This window comes from Oryctolagus cuniculus, chromosome 4, assembly GCF_964237555.1.
Source record: "Oryctolagus cuniculus chromosome 4, mOryCun1.1, whole genome shotgun sequence".
In the NCBI taxonomy this organism is placed as follows: Eukaryota; Metazoa; Chordata; class Mammalia; order Lagomorpha; family Leporidae; genus Oryctolagus; species Oryctolagus cuniculus.
This window is the reverse complement of record NC_091435.1, coordinates 651,368-673,558: the sequence shown is the minus strand read 5'-3', so window position 1 is coordinate 673,558 and position 22,191 is coordinate 651,368. Positions and strand designations below refer to the sequence as shown.

General features: G+C 58.1%; 1 protein-coding gene across 2 annotated transcripts in view; it reads right to left on the bottom strand.

Moving 5' to 3' along the window:
* The window catches only part of LSS (lanosterol synthase), a 28,490-nt gene extending 8,888 nt beyond the window's left edge, over positions 1-19,602 (bottom strand). The window contains exons 1-17 of one of the 2 annotated variants that reach the window (XR_011387661.1): positions 19,483-19,600; positions 19,199-19,367; positions 17,924-18,062; positions 16,690-16,798; positions 16,116-16,237; positions 13,183-13,279; positions 10,165-10,300; positions 9,654-9,762; positions 9,216-9,334; positions 8,026-8,123; positions 7,493-7,520; positions 4,961-5,017; positions 4,366-4,437; positions 3,332-3,382; positions 2,633-2,782; positions 2,033-2,129; positions 1,218-1,323 (exon numbers count right to left, since the gene is read on the bottom strand). Coding sequence is in view for 1 of the 2 variants with exons in the window: in XM_002716861.5 (XP_002716907.2) it covers positions 1,218-1,323; positions 2,033-2,129; positions 2,633-2,782; positions 3,332-3,382; positions 4,366-4,437; positions 4,961-5,017; positions 7,493-7,520; positions 8,026-8,123; positions 9,216-9,334; positions 9,654-9,762; positions 10,165-10,300; positions 13,183-13,279; positions 16,116-16,237; positions 16,690-16,798; positions 17,924-18,062; positions 19,199-19,367; positions 19,483-19,496 (1,673 nt within the window). In the remaining variant the exon portion in view is untranslated. Of the gene's footprint in view, positions 1-1,217; positions 1,324-2,032; positions 2,130-2,632; positions 2,783-3,331; positions 3,383-4,365; positions 4,438-4,960; positions 5,018-7,492; positions 7,521-8,025; positions 8,124-9,215; positions 9,335-9,653; positions 9,763-10,164; positions 10,301-13,182; positions 13,280-16,115; positions 16,238-16,689; positions 16,799-17,923; positions 18,063-19,198; positions 19,368-19,482 lie in introns of both variants that reach the window. The other variant, XM_002716861.5, reaches the window with a different exon arrangement.
* Between the last annotated feature and the right edge of the window lie 2,589 nt (positions 19,603-22,191).

Here is a 22,191-nt window from a genome sequence, read left to right as displayed (position 1 = left end):
ACAGTACACACCTGAGAGAGGAGGGGGGACAGTACACACCTGAGACAGGAGGGGCAGTAACACACCTGAGAGGAGGGGGGAAGTACACACCTGAGAGAGGAGGGGGGACAGTACACACCTGAGAGAGGAGGGGGGACAGTACACACCTGAGAGAGGAGGGGGGAAGTACACACCTGAGAGAGGAGGGGGGACAGTACACACCTGAGAGAGGAGGGGGGAAGTACACACCTGAGAGAGGAGGGGGGACAGTACACACCTGAGACAGGAGGGGGGACAGTACACACCTGAGAGAGGAGGGGGGAAGTACACACCTGAGAGAGGAGGGGGACAGTACACACCTGAGAGAGGAGGGGGACAGTACACACCTGAGAGAGGGGGGACAGTAACACCTGAGAGAGGACGGGGGACAGTAACACCTGAGAGAGGACGGGGGATAGTACACACCTGAGAGAGGAGGGGGGACAGTAACACCTGAGAGAGGAGGGGGGACAGTACACACCTGAGAGAGGAGGGGGACAGTACACACCTGAGAGAGGAGGGGGGACAGTAACACACCTGAGAGAGGAGGGGGGACAGTACACACCTGAGAGAGGGGGGACAGTAACACCTGAGAGAGGAGGGGGGACAGTACACACCTGAGACAGGAGGGGGGACAGGAACACACCTGAGAGAGGAGGGGGGACAGTAACACACCTGAGAGAGGAGGGGGGACAGTACACACCTGAGAGAGGAGGGGGGACAGTACACACCTGAGAGAGGAGGGACAGTAACACACCTGAGAGAAGAGGACAGTAACACACCTGAGAGAGGAGGGGACAGTACACACCTGAGAGAGGAGGGACAGTCACACACCTGAGAGAGGAGGGGGGACAGTAACAGACTGAGAGACGGGACAGAGACCATGCCCGGTGTGGGCTCATTCAGTGTGGTCTTCTGATGCCATTCCCGCTGTGTCCACACCTCAGTGGTCTCTGCACCGTGTGCTGGACCCACACACTTGAGCACAGAGGACTTCCACAGGAAATGGCTCCACAACGACCACTTATGTGCGTGCAGGTCCTTCTCTCTGCCATGTTTGCAGGTCGTGCTGCTGTGAGCCTCACCCACACCCCTGGTGTGCTCTAGGGCACAGGTGTGGACTCAGGCCGGAAGGTGTCCTGCACAGACCACGGGGTCTGCCGTGCTGGCGCCGCTGAGCCTGCAGCTGAGACCCTTACCTGATCTCCTGCGCCCTGTGGTCCGGGAACTGCGCGTGGAAGTGCCGCAGCGCCTGCATCACAGCCGAGGTGCACTCTACGTACGTGTAGTCGATCATGATGTCCCCTGGGAAGGCGAGGCAGAGCTGAGGCGCAGGAACCTCGTCCCAGCCCCCTGGGTCTGCACGGAGGCCACATCCCGGCAAACAAGAACGTTCGCCACTGTGTACAGCCTGCCCAGGACATCGTTCAGGCCACACAGCAAGGGCAGAGCAGCAGCTGCACGCGGCACCGCCCAGGGTTCGGGCACAATGACCCAGGGCAAGGACAGAGCAGAGCTGCACCTCATCCCGACAACCACACTGAACAGGTAGATGAATGAGACGGAGCAAGCCCAGGAAGCTGGGGCAAGAGGCTGGCCAGGAGGGAGAGCCTGCCCCAGCAGGCAGAAACACAGCAGCCCTGCAGACTTGCTCCACGGCCATGGCACAGCGCCCAAGGGCCCCACCCAACACTTCCCTGAAGGCGCTCAGGATACACAGCGTCCGCCACAGAACAGAACAAAGCTCCCGCGGATGGAGCAGGAGCCACCTAGCTGGGACCAGACAGCCAGCAGCAAATCCCATGTGACTCTTCCTCTGACCCCCAGGACAGAGACCCCCATTCGTCTGCATCACTGGGATCTCAGCCAATCTCAGGGTCCAAGAAGCCAGAACAGCCATGTTTAGGAAGAACTCGAGGCCCATCTGCCCAAGTGCGGGGTCCTCGTGGGCACAGCCCAGGGGAGGGAAGAACATGGGCCAGGTGTGAGCCCACATCACGGCTGATCCACTCACCAAAGACTTCTGAGGGGTTCAGCAGCTCCAGCAAGTGCCCCCCACGCTTGGTCTCGTAGGTGGCGAACCCTCCATCTGGGTTCCTCATATTCAACAGCTAAAACCAGAGAAAGGACATCCTGAGAAGCCGCTCCTTGGTCTGTGTTCAGCCATCCAGCTTGGGAGAAGTACCCCGGACCTGCAATCGATGGGGCAGGGCAGGGCAGGGCAGGGCAGGGCCACGGCACAAGGAACCATGCTGGTAACAGGCCTCGGGTGCCCAACGGCAGCTGGAATCTCATCACTCAGCCCAAACTGTCCCCTAGGGTCGGACCCAACATGCACACGTATCTACTCATCAATCACTCATCCCTGCTGAACAACGCAGGAGCTCCCTGCACACTGTACACAGGCAGGTCCTGGAGCCTCCCTGACCCCGTGGCTGGCAGGCCAGGCACCGGCTTCTGCACTCAGGCCCTAGGCAAACAGTCCAGCTAAGGCCTCCCCTGGCTCAGCCAGAGGCTGCCGTCGCCCCCCTCCCCCACTGTTGCCTGCGGACAGTGCCCATGGGAAGCGGAGGGGAGCAGGCAGGTCTTACGCAGGACAGGGCCACAGCCTCACCACAGCCACAGCATCGCAGAGCCGCTCTCGGGGGACGTGCTCGGTGACAAAGGGACACGTCTCCTGTAGGAGCAGCACAGACTTCAAGGCCTCGGCTGTGCAGTCGGCAACGATCCAACCACAGTCCAGTGTGCTGAAGCAGAAGCCACCCTGCAGAGTACACGCTGTGACTGCTGGGCAGGGGGCACGTGTGTGCAGTCCTGAGGACCACTCACAACTGTGACACAGCCCTCAGTCCTGCAGAGCCGCCACTTAAGTGCAGGTGCAGCCTCAGCTCCAAATCAGGACATCCCAACCCACCATCAGCTTCCAGCACCGTGACCACTCCCCTTCCCCCCCGCCCCGAAAGGCTACAGCTCCCACCTGAATGCTTTTAGACTGCACCACAGAATGGGCTGCGGCACACGTGGCTGTGTCCACACTTCATTCCACAGCCTGCACCTACCTGCCCCAACCCCAACCCCAGGGCCGGCTGTGACGTCTTCTCTTCCCTCCACTTTGCACTCGACACACTCTCGTCATTTCAGCCCTTTACCCAGCATCTGCCTCCTGTGACTGTCCCGACTGCCCCGAGGCAGGGCCCGTCTGTGTGCAGGTCAAGCTGCCACAGATGAAGCAGACCCCCCAGCAGGCAGCTGGCTCAGGCATCAGCTCTAACACAGACGACTCAAGGACCCACACCGGGGCAGCTCACCGTACCTTGCTCATCTGGCGGTAGTACTTCTGGTAGTCGGGAGGGTTGTCTGGGATCTGGGCAGCACCAAGAGGCATGTGCAGAAGCAGAGATGTTACTATTAGGGCTGCTCTATGTCACTAAGATGGCACAGGCCATTCTGGGAAGTCTGTGCTACTGCCAGTCATGGCTACACACGCCCACGCCCCACTACAGACAGAAAACACACTTAGCCAGCAAGGACGGAAATCAGCCCAGACATGAGGAACCCGACCCTACACATTCCCCCGTAAGCAGAGTCCAGTCCCATGCTGGGCCTCGCTTACCCTAAATAACAGCTCACCCCGGCACCACAGACCCTCGGCCCTATGTCTCCCAGCCACTAAGACAGGAAATGAGTCTGAGTGTGCATGGCACCCAGCCTGCCTCCTGAGTCCTCCTGTGCTCTCAGCACATTCAGGGAGGGCCAGGCGCAAGACCCACTGTGGGAGGTGGGAGGGCTGCAGCGCTGACACAGGCCCAGCCCCAGACGTGCACCCTGACATGCAGACGCCCCTACAGAAGAGCATCCTGGCGGGCTCTTAAGGAAGGGATGGAGTGCAAGAGGCAGGCACTTCAGGCAAGGGGACACTGAGGGCAGAAGGGGGAGGCAGCCCCTGTGCCTGGGGTGGGGTATGGGGGCTGGGTCAGAGGGCAGGGCACACCACAGGGGTGCATACAGAGGAGCAGGTGAGTGTGGAAACACTAAGAACAGGTTCTGACTGGGTGGCACCTCAGAGCCTGTAGGCAGGTGTCTGTCAGCAGGTATGAGGTGCCTTGGCCAGGCTGGGGCATTAGCAGGCTGCAGAGTGCAGGGACTCAGGCCTGACTGTGTGCATGGGCTCCAGTGTGAATAGACCACGGACACTGCTGCCTCTAGGGGGAACAGGGTGGCCGGAGGACAAATGGGCAGCGAGAACGGCAGCATGAGAAACAGCAGGGCAGGCAGAGGCCTGTGGGAGCCTTGCTCTGATGCCGACACCCTCCGATTCCGCCCTCAGAGCCCCAGGCAGAGCCTCACCTGGGAAAGCCTCAGGAACTCATGCGCCTTCTGCAGGCAGGACGCGAACTCAGGCCTGTGGTGTGCACCTGCCTGGAGACAGACAGCAGCACAGCTGAGCCAGTCCCACCCCGATGGAGGCAGAATCACACCCACAACTGTCTCTGGAATGTTCTAGTTTCCTGCTGCACTTACCTTTAAAAACAAGCCAAAGTCTGAGAAGCGAGTAAGACTGAGTGACCAGAAGACACGACCACCACGGCAGCACACAGGCCCTGGGATGGTCCCAAAACCCCCTCACAATTCTATCACACACACACACTCCCACCAGCATAGCAAGACTCGTTTCTCTATATGCCTGAAAGCATCCACAATAAGCCACTCAAAGTTTTAGGAATAGAGAGACCCCTGCTCACTCCCCCAGAACAGCCCTCCCCAGGCTCGGGCTCATCTCCCACACTACACCCCCCTACCTCCCACCGCCACCGCCGCCACCGCCACCACCCAATACTCAGCACCGCCAGGCAAGGCCAGCTCCTTCAAACACCAGGGGCTCAGGGCCCCAGGCTGGCATAAGCCTCAGGGTAGAAACCAGCTGGAGGGCAAAGCCACATACCTCCAGCATAGCTTGGATGGCAAATGACGTATCCCAGATCTGCGAGCCGTTGGTGCCCTGCACACCAAGGGGGAGCCGTTATAGCAGTGCTGCCACAGCAGCCCCAACCCCAACACCACCTGGGATCCAGACCCCATCTGATGCCTAACCCCAGGTTCTGAGACCTGGGCACCCATCACAGCTAACAAGGGCCTAAGAGGAGCTAGAAGGGTCAGGAAGCCCCTAGCTAGGACTACAACCCTCAGGGCATTTCTAGGACTGAATGACACGGACCACCAAGCCCCCAACCCCTATAAAAGCAGTGTGCCCCAGCATGGGACAATCAGAAATGCCCCCCACTTCCAAGTATGCCTGGAGGTGGTGGGCCCCAGCTGAGATGCTGGCTAGGGCCGCGACAGGGCTGAGAAGGCCCCACCTCAAATCCCACCCCAGAAGCCTGGGTCACAGGTCAACACTTGCGTCTCAGCTGAGGAAGTAGGTAACCACCCCAGGGAGAGTGGGCCTAGGAGGCCGAGGCAAGCAAGGATGCGCACTAGGGAAACATCCTCACCAAAACCCAAAGGGTCACACTCAGGGCCTGACTGCCAGTTCACGGGAGCTAAGGGCACATGGTCAGCAGCCAGCAAGGTTCAGAACATGGAACCCATCAAGGACAAATGTCCAGGCAGAAGGGGACATGGAAGGCTGCTAGAGTCGACTCAGCTTCCAAGAAAACTAAACACATGAGGGCCTGGCTGGAGTCCTAATTCCACACACCAGCTGCAGGCTATGTTTGAATGTATTCAGAATCATTACCAACTTTACTGGGGGACAGGGGTTTGAAAACCCAGGAAGCAGCCCCTGTTGGGTACAGGTGATGTGTGAGGGCACATCATGCTCCACTTTGCAGGTTCTGGAAACCTGTCACGGGGCTGGCACTATGGCATACGGGGTAAAGCCCCTGCCTTCAGCACCAGCATCCCATATGGGCACCAGTTCAAGTCCTAGCTGCTCCACTTCCAATCCAGCTCCCTGCTAACGCACCTGGGAAAGCAGCAGAGGATGGTCCAAGTACTTGGGTCCCTGCACCCGTGTGGGAGACCCGGATGAAGTCCCTGGCTCCTAGTTCAGATTAGCCTAGCTCCAGCCATTACAGCTATTTGGAGAGTGAACCAGCAGATGGAAGACCTCTCTCTCTGTCTCTCCCTCTTTGTAATTCTGCCTTTTAAATAACTAAATAAATCTTTAAGAAAAAATTTAATTAAAAAAAGGAAACCTGTCACAAGAGGGTGACTGTATGGTCACCTTGGCCAGGGCTCAATGACACCAATGTACACTGTGAGGTAGGCCATACCCCATCCAAGTGCGCATGTCCCACATGTGACCCAAGACACCCCTGGAGACCTCGCTTCCTCATGGACCTACTGTGACATCACCCCAGCAGAATGCACACCTAGGTTCCTGATACACCCACGACATGCGCCCAGCCCCACGGACCACTCTGAATCTAGCACCCAAGCCCAAGGGCAACACAGGAATGCTTCAGCTATAGTTCCAGAATGCTGGAGTGAGCCACACCAATCCAGCAGAGGAGCAGGGCATGTCCTGAGCACGTCACAGACCCGGGTGCAAGCTGTGAACCCCTCAACGCACTCCAGTCACACGGGGTGGCTCTGTTGGCACCAATGCTAGGCCACACACCAGGGACCAGTGAGTGCAGGACAAGGCCAGGGCCTCCTCTGCCCTTGATTCTCAATGCTACACTTTGTCAGTATGGAGCGTTAAAGACACCAGTGAGCATCAGCCTGGAAAGGCAGTGCCGAGCAGGACCACCAAGGGCTGTGCGTCTCTCACCCTGCCTGGCCTGCAAACCTGACCGCTTCGGGCGCCTCTGAAGCACCTGACAGAAGCCCTAGACCCCCACAGGGTGGTCACAGATCCTCTGCTCTTTCCCACCCGCCCTCTGTAGCCAAGGCCCCAGGCAGGACACTCTTGTTCATCTGCTTGGCACAGCCATAAACCAAAGCCACAGGTAGGACCGGAAAGACATCTATGACACGTGTACGGCCAAGTCCAGCAAACCCCACCCTCCTCTCCTCCCTGGGAGGTTGCATGCGTCCTGGGCACCATGCTGTGCCCGGGGCTGGCTACACACTGCCCTCTAGTCTCCTCTCCTCCCCGTGGCTGCACAGGGTAACCCCAGAGTGCCCTGCTGGAATAGCCTCCTAATGTCCACTCAGAGGAGTGGCCCCCATCACTGTTCCCTCCAGAAGATGAGAGCTGTGCTATGGATCTGACGAAGGGGCCAAGAGCAGACAGGAAGCCATGGATGGACCCTGGCAGCACGTCGTACTGGCAGAGCCCAACAGTGCGAAGGGCAAGTCTAGAGCCTCACGCTGGCATAAGGGACTGCAGACAACTTGTCCAGCTGTGCACTGCTGAACTCCGAGCAAGGAGGAGTTAGTTGTGAATCCAACCAACCCAGAAGGATAAGAAAGAAAGGGGAGAAAGAGTTTGCAAAGGAACACGGCAGCCAGGTCCTGCAGCCCTCACCTGCATTTTCATGCCATCCAGGCCTAGCCTGCAAGGACAAAAAGGATCAAATCAGGGACAAGGACAAAGAGCTCAAGGCCCAGCAGGCTGGGTTGTCCAGGGTGCTGCCTGGACAGGGGCTCCCCAGCCTGAATCATGCACGGGAATCCAACAGCAGCTCCCCGAGAAGGGGTAAGACCTAGCCAAGGGTACCAGAGGCTCCCCCACTGTGCCGTGCCCAGTGTGAGAAGGGAGGGGCCTCCAAAGCACAGGCTTCCTGCTGTGGGCCCCTCTCAGGGGATCCCAGAGCTGACAAGCTCTCCTGTCCGTGGGCCTTTCTCACACCAAGCTGAACCTGCCCTACCCTCTCTTCCCAGAACCACCCAAAGGTCCCGCCAGGTGGCAGGTCTATCCTTTCAAAGACAACCCTTGCCAGCTTCCACAACCCTGAACATTCTTCCTGGCTCCTGAAGTCATTCCCAGATGCCACAGCAGCCTGGTACCCCTCTCCAGCATCAGGCCTGTGTCTGCAGTCAGCACCCAGCCACACTCACCAGAGGTAATCCGGGATCCTGGACACGTGCTCCTGGAAAGCAGGGGAGGCCGGCCCATCCACAAACCAGCGCACGAGCATGTTGATGGTCTTTGAGATCTGCAGGAGACAGCCCTGTCAGGGCTCTGCTCCAGCAGGTGCAGTCAAGCCCGAGTGTCTGCACAGCCTCGCCCACTGCCAACCCAGAGCACCGTGTAAGCACCTGCACGGGACAGGTCCCCAGGACACAGTCAGACAGAAGTCAGCGTGATCAAGTCACACCAGCTCAGGATATGAAGGGCTGAGGGGGGACAGAACACCGCCGTGGGGAAAAGGAAGAGGACTTCTGAGCAGGTGTGTCAAGTGAGTGTGCAGTCTGCCCTGGGGATGACTTGGAGAACACAGACAGGCTCTGAGGGGCCAGGAGAGGTGTGGGGACAAGACAGAGCACCAGGGACCACGGTTTCCCTTGTCCCCAGCACAGGGTGTTCCAGAGGCCCGAGGCGTTCACAACGCAAGTCCCAATCATAACTGCATTTCTACAGAACTACAACACTGCTGCCAGGAAAACAGGGATCCCATTGTGGGGCCAACGAGGACTTCGACTCACCGAGGTCATGTGAGGCCCAGAAAATCCTGGGTGTGGTGCCCTAGGCATGATCCACTGGCTCAGTGCCAGCTGGGTTTACCCAGAGCCCGTGGGCTCTACAGTATGGCGGCCGTAACAGCCCTGCCTACTGTCATTCCCTAGCTTCAAGCCAGCTTCCTTAGTGCTTCCCCACCAGCCTCACCTGCTCTGGCATGTGCCCTGACTACTAGCCATGTGCCCCAGAAGGTCCCTGGGAGTGTCCACACCTGGCCTTTGCCAGACCCCGTGGCCCCAGGAGGCAAAGCCAGATCAGGAGTCGAGAGCTCCATGTCCACAGCCAGGCAGCAAAGACTGGTAAGGACACGAGGGTCCTGCCAACTCTTCCCCTGGGCACCTCTGAACCCCTAAGTGCAGATGGCGGGGATCAGGAGGTGAGTGAACAGACACCAGGAGCAGCCTTAGCACCCAGCGTGCAGAGCCAGAGAGGAGGCAGAGGCAGGGACAAGAGGAGCCCCAGACACAGGAGCAAGGACGGGCGTGCTCCACAGCTGCAGGGAGGCAGGTCGCTGGGCTGCGGTCCCAGTTCCCTTGCCCAGAGGCTGCCCAGGGGAGGGGCCACTGACCGGGCCAATGCTGATGCCCTTGGTGAAGCGGTCGTCAGCATCGATGTGCGCGTACAGCTTGCGAACGGCTCTCTGCCGCAGGCTGGTGCTGTGGTAGCTCTCGTACAGGTTGAGGACGGCTGCAAGGGGCGGGGCCGTTGGTGAGTGCCGGACACTGAGACGTCGGCCTCAGCCTGGCAGTACAGTGTCTGGGCCGCTGCTTCCCTCCTCCCGCCCCCTCACCCCACCTGCCACGCTCCCCTTCACTGACCTCCCACCCCACCCCACCCCACCCCCGGCACCTGCTTCAGAGGGTGGCAAGCCTGAATCTACCCAGCTTTCCCCCACACAAGGCTGCTCACTGCTAACCATGGAGTAAAGGAATGAAAAAGTGACTATGGGAGTGGATGAGTGAGACCTCGTCCCCCCCGCCCAGACCAATCCCATGGGAGTGCCCACCGTATACCACGTGCAGCAGCCAGCTATGCGGTGTGTACAGGTCATCAGGCGCCACGTTGTTCCTCTGTGCTGGCCAGTTGATGCTGGCATAATCCTCCACATAGAGCTCCTGGGGGTGTGTAGCGCAGGGTTCGCTGGCGGAAGCCCCCAGCTGCCAGCCCTCAGGGCCCAGGGGACCCCTGCAGGGTATGAATGCTTGGGCTGCTCTGAGGAAGAGCCCCAGCTGCGAGCTGTGCGTCTGCTCCCTCCCCCTTCCCAAGGACACAGCCCAGTAAACATGCCACAGCCAAAGCGGCCCCAGCTCAGGCTCACATCCAGGGACGCCAGGACTCTCCCTAGGGCTGGAGCACAAAGACCATGGGCGAGGGCTGCAGGAAGGCAGAGGGAGTCTCTGCTCTCTGCTCTGACCACAGGGGCTCTTGGCGTCACAGGGTCCCCCGGTAGAGCAGGCCCCAGCCCTGCAGGCTGTGCGTGGTCTCCCCTGGTCAGGCCCCGTGGGGCGGGGGTTCACCTGGCGGAGGCTCTGGATCAGCGGGTCCTCGGAGGCGCTCAGCCGGGTGGCGTAGCAGTAACTCATGGGCAGGTAGACCTGCCGGCAGTGGCACCAGAGTGTGGAGGGGTGTGCGGGCACCCAGTCAGGAAACAGCCTGGGGGACGGCACGTGTCAGCAGGAGGCCCAGGACAGCATGGAGGTCTGGGCCTTTCTAAGCATGGACACGGAGCAGCCAGCCATGTTCCTGTGGGTGGCCAAGCCCCACGGCCACACCCTTCCAGGGAGCTCACAGCCCTGCTAGCTCACGTGCTTCCCATGGCTGAAGCAGGTGACCAAACTCCCACACACTCAGCTTTGTCTATGGTTTTCTTTGTGCAACAAACACCGTGGCGACTAAAACTAACAATAGGGGCATTTTGGACTATTATTCTAGAACTCAAAGTTTGTCTTAAAGACTTATTTTAAGGGGGTGAAGCTGCCGCCTGTGCTGACAGCACCCCACAACAGAGGTCTGAGTCTCAGCTGCCTGTGCTTCCAATTCACCCCCCTGCTAATGCGCCTGGAAAGGCAGCGGAAGATGGCCTGAGTCTGATGTGGGAGACCCAGATGGAGTTCTTCAGCCTGGTCCAACCCCAGCCATTGTGGCCATTTGGGGAATTCTGCCTCCCTTTCAAATAAATAATCTTTTTTTTTTAATTTTTTTTAAAGTTACTATTTTAATTTTTTTTTATATTTTATTTATTTATTTATTTTTGACAGGCAGAGTGGACAGTGAGAGAGAGAGACAGAGAGAAAGGTCTTCCTTTGCCGTTGGTTCACCCTCCAATGGCCGCCGCGGCCGGCACGCTGCGGCCGGCGCACCGCGCTGATCCGATGGCAGGAGCCAGGTGCTTCTCCTGGTCTCCCATGGGGTGCAGGGCCCAAGCACTTGGGCCATCCTCCACTGCACTCCCTGGCCACAGCAGAGAGCTGGCCTGGAAGAGGGGCAACCGGGACAGAATCTGGCGCCCCGACCGGGACTAGAACCCGGTGTGCCAGCGCTGCAAGGCAGAGGATTAGCCTAGTGAGCCGCGGCGCCGGCCTTTTTTTTTTTTAATTTACTGTAAAATCTTTAAGAACATCATATCTGGGGCCGGCGCTGTGGCACAGGGGGTTAAAGCTGCGGCCTGCAGTGCAGGTGTCCCATATGGGCGCCGGTTTGAGTCCTGGCTGCTCCACTTCTGATCCAGCTCTTTGCTACAGCCTGGGAAAGCAGAAGATGGCCCAACTCCTTGGGCCCCTGTACCCATATGGGAGACCTGGAAGAAGCTCCTGGCTCCTGGCTTCAGATTGGCTCAGCTCTGGCCGTTGCGGTCATTTGGGGAGTGAACCAGCGAATGGAAGGCCTCTCTGTCTCTACCTCTCTGTGTAACTCTGTCTTTCAAATAAATAAAATTAATCTTTAAAAAAAAAAAGAATGTTGTATCTGGCTATGGCCTGGTTTCTGACCACTGTGTGCAGGGCTGGCACTGCTATGCCAGCTTCCCAGAGCTGGTGCGCACCTGGCTCATTTTCCTCTCTCTCGCTTCCAGCCTCTCTGCTCCCTCACGTGGACACCAGCCGCAGGCCACCTGCATGTTCTTGAGGGCTGGTCCACTTTTACAGTTTGGGAAGCACACTTTTGCTTTCCTATTGCTAGAATGGTTCAGGGTCCCTGAGCCTCAATCCCACTCTCTGCCCTGTACCCTTGAAACTGTCCCTTAAGTCAACCCCAACAAGCCAGCAGCACAGCAGAACGGGAGGGCTCTGCCGAGCTTATGTGGTGCTGGGGCCTCCCCTCGTGACCTCGTCATGTGTGTAACACTGGGTGCAAACTTATCTGCCAAGGAATGCTTTCTAGGGAGACATCATGGCTTGCATCTGATACTCACAAGATCTTAAAAGACACTGGTAAAGGATATCAGATGATAAGGAATTGGTATTTTGCTAGGTATTTAACCATTAAAAAAAAAAAAAAAAAAGCACCTCCTGAAAACACACACTGATGTGTCCAAGGCCGAAAGATGCCAGGGTTTGCTGCAACAGCCAAAGCAGGCTTCAGCACTGTGGCACTGGGGGTAAGCCACCAGCTACCAACACTGGCATCCCAGTGGGTATAGGGTTTTTGGTTTTTTTTTTGTTTTTGTTTTGTTTTTTTTTTTTTTTTGGACAGGTAGAATTATAGACAGTGAGAGAGAGAGAAAGGTCTTCCTTCCATTGGTTCACTCCCCAAATGGCTGCTACAGCCGGCGCAGCGCCGATACGAAGCCAGGGGTGCAGAGGCCCAAGCACCTGGGCCATCCTCCTCTGCCATCCCAGGCCACAGCAGAGAGCTGGACTGGAAGAGGAGCAACCAGGCACCCATATGGGATGCCGGTGCCGCAGGCGGAAGATTAACCAAATGAGCCATGGCACCAGCCCAGTGGGTATAGGTTTGATTCCCAGCTGCTCCACTTCTGATCCAGCTCTCTGCTAACGTGCCTGGGAAAGCATCTCAAGATGGCCCAAGTGTTTGGGCCCCTGCACCCACGTGGGAGACCTGGATGAAGGCTAAGCTCCTTTGCCCTGGCCCAGACCTGGCCATTTGGGAAGTAAACCAGTGGATGGAAGATCTCTCCCCACACCCTGGCCCCAATTCTATAACTCTTCAAATAAATAAATATCTTAACCACATGATCAGCTAGGCAGGGGCACACTTCTCTCCACACGATCAGCTGGCCAGGGCACACTTCTCTCCACACGATCAGCCATCTACATACACACGAAATGCGAGCTCCCAGCTACACCACATGTGGGCTCTGCAGGGGCAATGAAGCACCCTGCCTTCCTCCCTCCTGTCCAGCTAGGAAGCCCTTTCCATCCGTCTAGGACACGGACGCAAGCATGGCCTCTGCAGGACACTGACCCGCTCTGCCTGCCTCTCCTGGAAACAGCCAGCACATGGCAGTGGGGCCTGTCACTCTGCTCCTGGGGAAGGCAGGGGGAGCCAGGGGGAACCAGGCAGACAAGCAAGCTTACCACATCTCCGGGAACAGGGTGTTGAGGCCTTCCCAGCTGTAAACGTTCAGGATGGCCAGCCAGAACTTCCCCCAGGAGGGGATGGCCACAGCACCCCCTAGGAGAGAGAACAAGCCCACGTCATCTACCTCTTAGACCAGGGCCTCTGGCATGAGGGAAGTCACTGAGTCCCACAATTCCCAGGTGAGAAGCAGGTTCCAGAGCTGCCCAGGACGGCCCGGGACACCACAGTGCTGGGTGAACCCCGCAGCTTTCCCACGAGCACATCCAAGCCGGCAGGTGTTAAAACCCCATCCCGGCCGGTGCCGTGGCTCACTAGGCTAACCCTCTGCCTTGCAGCGCCGGCACACGGGGTTCTAGTCCCGGTCGGGGTGCCGGATTCTGTCCCAGTTGCCCCTCTTCCAGTCCAGCTCTCTGCTGTGGCCTGGGAGTGCAGTGGAGGATGGCCCAAGTGCTTGGGCCCTGCACCCCATGGGAGACCAGGAGAAGCACCTGGCTCCTGGCTTCGGATCAGTGCAGTGCGCCGGCTGCAGCGTGCCAGCTGCAGTGGCCACTGGGGGGTGAACCAACGGAAAAAGGAAGACCTTTCTCTCTGTCTCTCTCTCTCACTGTCCACTCTGCCTGTCAAAAAAAAAAAAAAAAGTCCCAGGAAGAAGCACAAGACGGCAGCTCCCTGGGAAGATACAGGGACACTCTGGTGCTTGTGTGAGGGAGAAGGGTGTCCAGCCCTCCGCACCTTGGGTCAAGCCTAAGAGCCTAAGCTGCCCTGTCTATGGGATCTCCTCTTGGCAGTCAGCCCAGCACAGGTGCAATGATGGGCCCAGGCTCAAAAGTGACAACACCTGGGACTCCATGGCTGCCGCCACCTCCAGCGGTACCAGCCCCAGCTCTGCCTCAAACCCAGGCACGCAAAAGTCAACAAAACCCCAGGACGCCTTCAGGAACAGTACAGCCAAACACATCCCTCCACCACGCAGGTGCCAGGGGGCCGTTCGTGACACCACCACCAAACGTTTACAGAAGAATGCAGGGTCTCATGAGAATTTGTGACCAACTCCTCACCTAGCCTAGCAGGCCAAGAGACCACTGAATAAATGACATTTAAGGAAGAAAGTAGAGGACAGCAGGGCTGGGGAGGTGCTGTCCAGGTGAGGGCACAGCACACGCAGAGCCCTGCACTGGGAAGGGGCTTCAGGACCTGAGAGGCAGCGCAGGGCAGGGTCGACTGCAGAACAGAAACACGGCTGAGTGTCACGGTCAGAGCAACAGGAGCCATGGTGCCTGTCAGCCTGTAACCCCTTCTGAGCTCACAGGCAAGGGGCGAGGCAGCCCAGGCAGGGCACGGGACGTGAGTGTGCAGTGTGGGAGTGGAGTCCTGCTGCCCGCGCCGGGGCTGCCTCCAGAGACAGGTTCCTTGTGCCCTCTCACAAGCAGTGCGCAAGCGTGTTGTTGTTAACTCCTGCCAATCTGTAATAAACTGGGGCAGACACTGCCGCAGCGGGATGCCCACAGCCCACATCAGAGCTCAGTCCTGGCTGCTCCATGATTCCAATCCAGCTGCCTGCTAATGCTGATGAGGTAGCAGATGACGGCCCAAACACTTAGGTTTCTGCTACCCACAGGGGAGACCGGTCAGAGTTCCTGGCTCCTGGCTTTAGCCTGGCCTGATCCTAGCTATTGTGGGCATTTGAGGAGTTAAACAGCGGAGGGATGATCGCTCTGTGTCTTCCTCTCTGTCACTGTCTTGTAAATAAGCTAAATAAATCCTCAAACAAAAAAGAAAAAAGCAAGAAAACAATCATTTGATTCACTTAATTTGCTTTTTTTTTTCTTTTAAAGTTTTTTAAGAGGCAGAGAAAGAGAGAGACAGACGAACAGAAAGATCTCCTGGGGCCAGTGTTGTGGTGTAGTGGGCAAAGCTGCCACCTGCAGTGCCGGCACCTGATGTGGGCAATGGTTGGAATCTGGGCTGCTCCACTTCCAATCCAGCTCCCTACTGGCGTGCCTGGGAGAGCAGCAGAGGTTGGCTCAAGTCCTTGGGCCCCTGCACCTACATGGGAGACCCGGAGGAAGCTCTAGTGTCCTGGCTTCGGACATTGTGGCCATTTGGGGAGTGAACCAGAGGTTGGAAGACCTCTCTCTCTTTCTGCCTCTGCCTCGCAAAAAAAAAAAAACAAAAAAACAAAAAAACAAAAAACAAAAACAAAAACAAAAACAAAAAACACATAAAGAGCTCCCATCTGCTAGTTTACACTCTAAATGCCCGTAATGGCTAGGACTAGGCTAAGCAGAAGCCAGAAGCTGGGAATTCAACTTGGAGAGCAAGAACCCAATCACTCAAGTTATCACCACTGTGCCCCGTGGTCTGCTTTACCAGCAAGGTAGAGTGAGGAGACAGAGCCAAGAGCCAAACCCTGGACATAAGGCTAAACATCCACTGCCTTAATCCGCTTTCTATTTTTTTTTTTTTTTTGACAGGCAGAGTGGACAGAGAGACAGAGAGAAAGGTCTTCCTTTTTGCCGTTGGTTCACCCTCCAATGGCCGCCGCGCTGCAGCCAGTGCACCGCGCTGATCCGAAGGCAGGAGCCAGGTGCTTCTCCTGGTCTCCCATGGGGTGCAGGGCCCAAGCACTTGGGCCATCCTCCACTGCACTCCCTGGCCACAGCAGAGAGCTGGCCTGGAAGAGGGGCAACCCGGACTAGAACCTGGTGTGCTGGCGCCGCAAGGCGGAGGATTAGCCTAGTGAGCCGCGGCGCCGGCCTTAATCTGCTTTCTAAAAACATACTGGCAGGTTAAATAGTTTACACCTATTTCCGCTTAAACACCTGTTTTCTCCAGTGTCTCAACAAAGGTACATTGTCTCCCATTTGCAAGAGCCCATTCTACCAGCCTGACGGGATCCCTTATCTAGCATGCACTGTGCAGGGTCTACCTTTCTGGTGAAGAAGGTTCCGGGCTCGGACAAGGTCAGGATCATCAGGCCCGACACCCAGAATTCTGAGAGACACGTAGTTGAGTGCAGTCCCAAAGACCGTGGACTTGTCCTCGATGTGCCTGCCGGAGTGGGTCAGCGAGAAAACGGTGTCTGGCGCGACTTTTAGGTAAAGCAATACCCCAGCAGCATCTCCTCAGGAAAGTAAGAATGCTTAACACACTTGACAGCGACGCGACCGACAGCACAGAGGCCAGCCCCCACGTCAACTGAGCAGCGCAAACCATCCGCCAGGACCTCACCTCTCAGCCCAAATGACTCCTCTGGTCAAGCACAGTGCGCTGCAAGCCAGGACCTGTCCCCGAGTGCGTGCCACACTGCAGGCAAGCGGCTGAGACGGCCCCCACCCACCCGCTGCTGCTTCCGAGTCAAGCGCAGTTTCCGCAGACGGAAGGTTTTCCCTGAGGCACGTGGGTCTCAGGAGTCTCCCAACCTCCCCTCCCCGGAGGGCCACCTGCAAACCTGGGCAGCTCCTACAGGAAGCACACAGAGGACACGGGTCAGGCACACTCACAGGCCCCAGCCGCCATCAGGGAGCTGCACTGAGCGCAGGTACCGCACCATCTCTTCTCGGTATCCGGCCGGCAGAGGGATTCGTGCCGTGTGGCATGTGATCAGGAGGCCTGTGCGGCAGGAGAGATGGCCCTCTCTGGGAGCAGGCACCTGGCACTGCTAAGCCCAGTGAGGACCCCACCGCACAGGTGTGCCCCAAGGGTCTCCTTCACTCAGAAAGGAGCCCAGGAAGGCATCCTCCCTGCAGCCTGCAGAGCCCACCTGGCCATGCCTGGATCCCAGGACAGAGTCAAACACCACACAGCGCACAGCACCTTGGGGAGGTTTCCCAGAGTGCCCCACGGCCAAGGGGAGCTAGCATTTAAGGTCAGCGGGGCTGGGAAAGAAACCTAAATGGATCACTGCTGGAGGGGACAGTACTTACTTGCTCATCTACATTTATGCTTCATAAAATTGTTATGAGCACATGCCACTCTGCAAACATGCCGGGGAAGACAACAGCACATACCACCCACCAGGAGCCTTCCATTTCCAGGCTGCTCCTCCCAGGCTTGGTGCCCTCAGGCCATCCTCCACCTAGGGCCTTCTCCATGTCAGCTCCACGTGTCTGGCACAAGATGGGTCTCAGGGAAAGTTATCCCAGGAACAAACCCAATTACACAAGAATTCAAGGGGTGCCACTCGCACAAAAAGTCCCAGCTCCTCCACTTCAGCCTGGCCCAGCCCTGGCTGTGGAGGACATTTGGGGAGTGAACCAATGAATGGAAGATTGACCTCTCCCTCCCTCTCTCTCATTGTTGTTCTTTCAAGTAGATGAAAATAAACAAACATTTAAAAAAAGAAAAAAAGAAGAAGAACGTGCCCACACTGTGTTCACAGCAGACATCAGCTTCCACCCACAACCTGCCCACCTATAGCACCTTGGCTTGGCCCAGGCTGGGCCCTGCACCTGCAGTCTTTCTACTCTGTGCTGGGACTCCAGCCGTGCTCCCAGTACAACCCCCCTAGGGAAACCCTGGCGTCTGGTGTTTGGCACCCTCTCCTGGGCAGGGCTAGCTGCGCCCTCACGCCCACTCCCCAGCCAGCACCAGCAGCAGGAGGACTCAGATGCAGGGCCACCCTCCCCAGCCCTTTGCCACGGGTTCCTGGGTTTTCACCTGTTTCAGCAGGGACCTAGGCCAGGCCAGGCAGGATGAGCCAGGGTGGCCATGCCCTAAGGTTGTGGAAGCACGCACCTGGCAGGAGGAACAGTGGGCCTCCGTAATCACCCGTCCAGTGCCCATCCTCAGCCTGCAGTCCCACGTAAAACGTTATTCCGTTCAGAGCCCCCTCAAGGGCAGTGTGGGCTTTGGGCAAATCCTTAAAATAACTCGTCTGCAAGAGGAAAGGAGAGATCAGTGCTAAGGGGTCTGGGGCCCTGCAAGAGGGGCCTTCATCATTCAGGCAATGCAAAATGGCAAATCTAAATTAAATTCCTGGCTCCCAGATTCAGTCTGGTCCAGCCCCAGCTGTTGTGGGCATCTGGGGAGGGACCAGTGGTTAAAAGATCTCTGTCTCTCTGCCTTTAAAACAAAACTAAAATAAATTTTAATTAAAAATATGATAGATAAGTTTCAACTGCTTCAGTCAAAAATTTCAGAGTGAGGGTTGGTGTTGTGGCTAGCAGGCATAGCCACCACTTGCAACACCTGCACCCCATATGGGTGTCAGTGTGAGTCCCGGTTGCTCCGCTTCTGATCCAGCTACCTGCTGTGGCCTGGGAAAGCAGTGGAAGATGGTCCAAGGGCTTGGGCCCCTGCACCCACGTGGGGCACCAGGATGAAACTCCTGGCTTCTGGCTTTGGCCTGACCCAGCACTGGCTGTTGCAGCCACCTGGGGAGTGAACCAGCAGATGGAAGATCTCTGCCTCTCCCTGTCTCTCTGTAACTGACTTTCAAAGAAATAAGTAAGTGCTCTTTAAAAATTGTTTTCAAAGTCAATACCACAACTCAGCAAAGTACAAGGGCTGTTCCAGCACTTACGGTTTTGGTTTATTTGCAGACTCTCTCCACCATTCCCCCAGATCAATCATGGGTCCGAGAACACAGCCTGAGGCTGGGGAGATGCTGCCCAGGTGCTAAGCTGCAACACCCCGTATGGCAGTGCTTGGTTCGAATCCCAGCTCCTCCCCTTCCTCCTAATCTGTACTCTGGGAAGCAGCTGGGTCCCTGTCACCCACGATAGGGGGAGGGGGCTGGAGCCGCATCTGGCTTTGGCCTGGCTCAGCCCTGGCTCCTGTGGACATTAGGGGAGTGAACCAGTGGGGAGAGATCGCTCCATGTGTCTGCCTTTCAGAGAAAATAACAATAAAAGCAGGAGGCAGGGCGGGGCACTGATGCCCACCTCGGCCTCTCAGCATGGCCCGGCTTGGCGAGGAGCCCCACCACACACGGACACACAACCAAAACACCGGGCCAGAAAAACACCATTACGACTGCCTGAAGTCCTCTCACGACCGGGAGCCACTTACGGTGTCCAGCCCCACCGAGTGCGCCTCCAGGGCGGTCTGCGCGCGTTCCGGGGCCTCGGTGTCCCCGACGTACGTCCACGTCTGCCGCCCCAGCTCGCTGCGGAGGCGCCAGCGGGTGAGGTCCGTGGCGGGCTCCGTCTTATAGGGTCCCCCTCGACGACGCAGGCTCCTGGCGCGACAAGCTCGGGTGAGCACGCTCCTCCCGGCCGCGACCCCCGGCCCCGGGCGCCTCCCGCCCCGCGCGCCCCTCTGCTCAGCACCCAGCCCGCCCGGCGCGCACTCACGTGCCCTCCGTCATGACCGCAGCCCGGCTCCTCGCCCCCCGCAGCCGCCGACTGCAGCACCCCTCGTAGTCAGGACCCACCGCCCCCGGCCCGGCCCCCCGCGTACCGCGCAGGCGCGCGCCTCGGCTGACGGGCGGAGCCGGGTGAGCCGACGGACTCGCAACCAATCAGGACGCAGCGAAAGTGGGCCCGGGACTCGCCCGGCGGCCGCAGTGGTGGAGCGCGCGACGCCCCATGGGGAGGGAGGCGGGACCTGCAGCGTGGGGGCGGTGCCGGCCGGAGCCTCCCGGGCGAGTGGGCGGGGCTCGTGCGGCGCGCGGGGGCGGAGCTGCGGGCGGGGGCGGGACGGCCTACCTGGGAGGGGCGCGGGGCCGGTCCTCGGTCCTCCCGCGCCGGACGTGTGCCGGGGAGCTCCCCGAGGCGAGTCCCGCCAGGCCGGAAGGGAGGCGGCTCTGGTGCGAAGGGGCGGTGAGGGCAAAGGCCCAGCAGCGGGAGGGGACCCTGAGACCCGGCGCTGGGCGGCGGGAAGGGCGGGAGAGGGACGCTCAGGGAGCAGGACTTCAGCTTCGCTGGTGGACACGGACGGTATGGGCGCGCCCGGGCCCCGAAGGCAGAGGCTTTGGCAGGCCCGCGTCTCAGATAAAAACCCGGCGTGCGGAACAAGCTTCAGGTCAGCAGGCAAGTGGCTTAGCCACTGCTCGCCCCGGAGTCCGAAAAAAGCTCGCCTGCCAACCCAGGCCCGGCTGGACACTGCAGCCTCCAGGCCACAAAGCCGCCCCATGCCGCAGAGCGCCGATAGGATGCCTTCAGCCGAGGGGCCCCAGGAGGACCCGCACTCAAGGATTCGCCCACCTGTTGCATCGCTGCGCCTTTTGTCCAGCGAATGTGGAGAGTGGTGAAGGAGCCCGCTGCTGCTGTGAGCACCAGCTTCAACTCTGGCCCGCCTCTGCCGGGGTCGGGAGGCAGCAATGGTGGGAGGGAGCGGTCGCTGCCACCCACTCGGGAGACCTGGACTGTGTTGCTCCTGGCGGCAGCCCTGCTGTTGCAGGCATTTAGGGATGTGAACCAGTGAACAGCCGTGTCTCCCTGGCTCAAATAACCGAACCCCCCAGTTTTTTAAATATGAATCATTGAGGTAAGGGGCTCCAGGGGGCCAGCTCTGTGGCGCAGCTGTGCGAGGACTTGTCTGGCGAATCTGAGTGCGGGTACTCTGGGGTCCGTAGGCTGAAGGCATCCTATTTGTGGGCTGCAGGCGTCCAGAGTCCTGGCTGCTCCACTTCCAATCCAGCTCCCTGCTGATGCACCTGGGAAAGCAGCAGGAGATGGCCCAAGGACTTGCCCCTGCTATCCACTCAGAGGAAGCTCCTGGCTTCAGCCTGGCCCAGCCCTGGCCGTTGTGGCCATTTGGGGAGTGAACCAGCAGAAGGAAGACCTCTCTCCCCTCTGTAAGTCAGTCTGTCTTTTTTTTTTTTTTTTTTTTTGGACAGGCAGGGTGGACAGAGAGAGAGAGAGAGAGAGAGAGAGAGAGAGAGAAAGGTCTTCCTTTGCCGTTGGTTCACCCTGCAATGGCCGCTGCGGCCGGCGCACCGCGCTGATCCGAAGCCAGGAGCCAGGTGCTTCTCCTGGTCTCCCATGGGGTGCAGGGCCCAAGGACCTGGGCCATCCTCCACTGCACTCCCTGGCCACAGCAGAGAGCTGGCCTGGAAGAGGGGCAACCGGGACAGAATCTGGCGCCCCAACCGGGACTAGAACCCGGTGTGCCAGCGCCACAGGTGGAGGATTAGCCTACTGAGCCGCGGCGCCAGCCTGTAGGTCTGTCTTTCAAATAAATCTTAAAAAAAAAAAAAAAAAAAGTAGTAAAGGGCTGCAGGCTTCGTGGAATCCCCAGTGAAACCAGGTGATGAAGGGTTTGATGGGAAGAGCTTGGGTTTGACATTTCACAGGGATGTGTGTCGCAGTTTCCATTCCAGTCTCTTGCCCCCGTGTAGGGGAAGAGGCATGAGTAACGAAAGCAGGATTTATTAGAAGTGAGAGCAAACATTCAGATGGAAATGCAGGCAAACCCCTCTCCCCATGAGAGGTCCAGAGAAAAACCGAGGGCTGTCCAGTGAAAAATGGAGGACAGAGGCGAGAGAAAGCCCTACAACCACCTAAAAAATGTGCTCTCACTTCAGTGCTCCATTATAGAGCAGGGGGTGGTTCCCTAAATGAATATACAAACCAGGTGGAGTTTGGGTGGGGTTGAGTGGGTGCGAAGTCTTCTGGGACATTTTTTTTTTTTTTTTTTTAAGATTTATTTTAGTCAGAGTTACACAGAGAGGAGAAGCAGAGAGAGGTCTTCCATCCGATGGCTCACTCCCCAGTTGGCCACAACAGCTGGAGCTAAGCAGATGCAAAGCCAGGAGCTTCTTCTGGGTCTCCCACGTGGTGCAGGGGCCCAAGGACCTGGGCCATCTTACACTGCTTTCCCAGACCACAGCAGAGAGCTGGACAGAAGTGGAGCAGCCGGGACTCGAACCAGTACCCGTATGGGATGCCAGCACTGCTGGTGGCAGTCTTACCTACTACGCCACAGCGCCAGTCCCTGGGACAGTTTCACACAGGATGGAAGAGTGGGCATGCTGGACTGGTGCGTAAGTTACAAAGCAGAGCTAAACCAGAAATTTCCAGTTCATTTTCCCCTAATTCCTGCCTATTCTGGGCCCGATA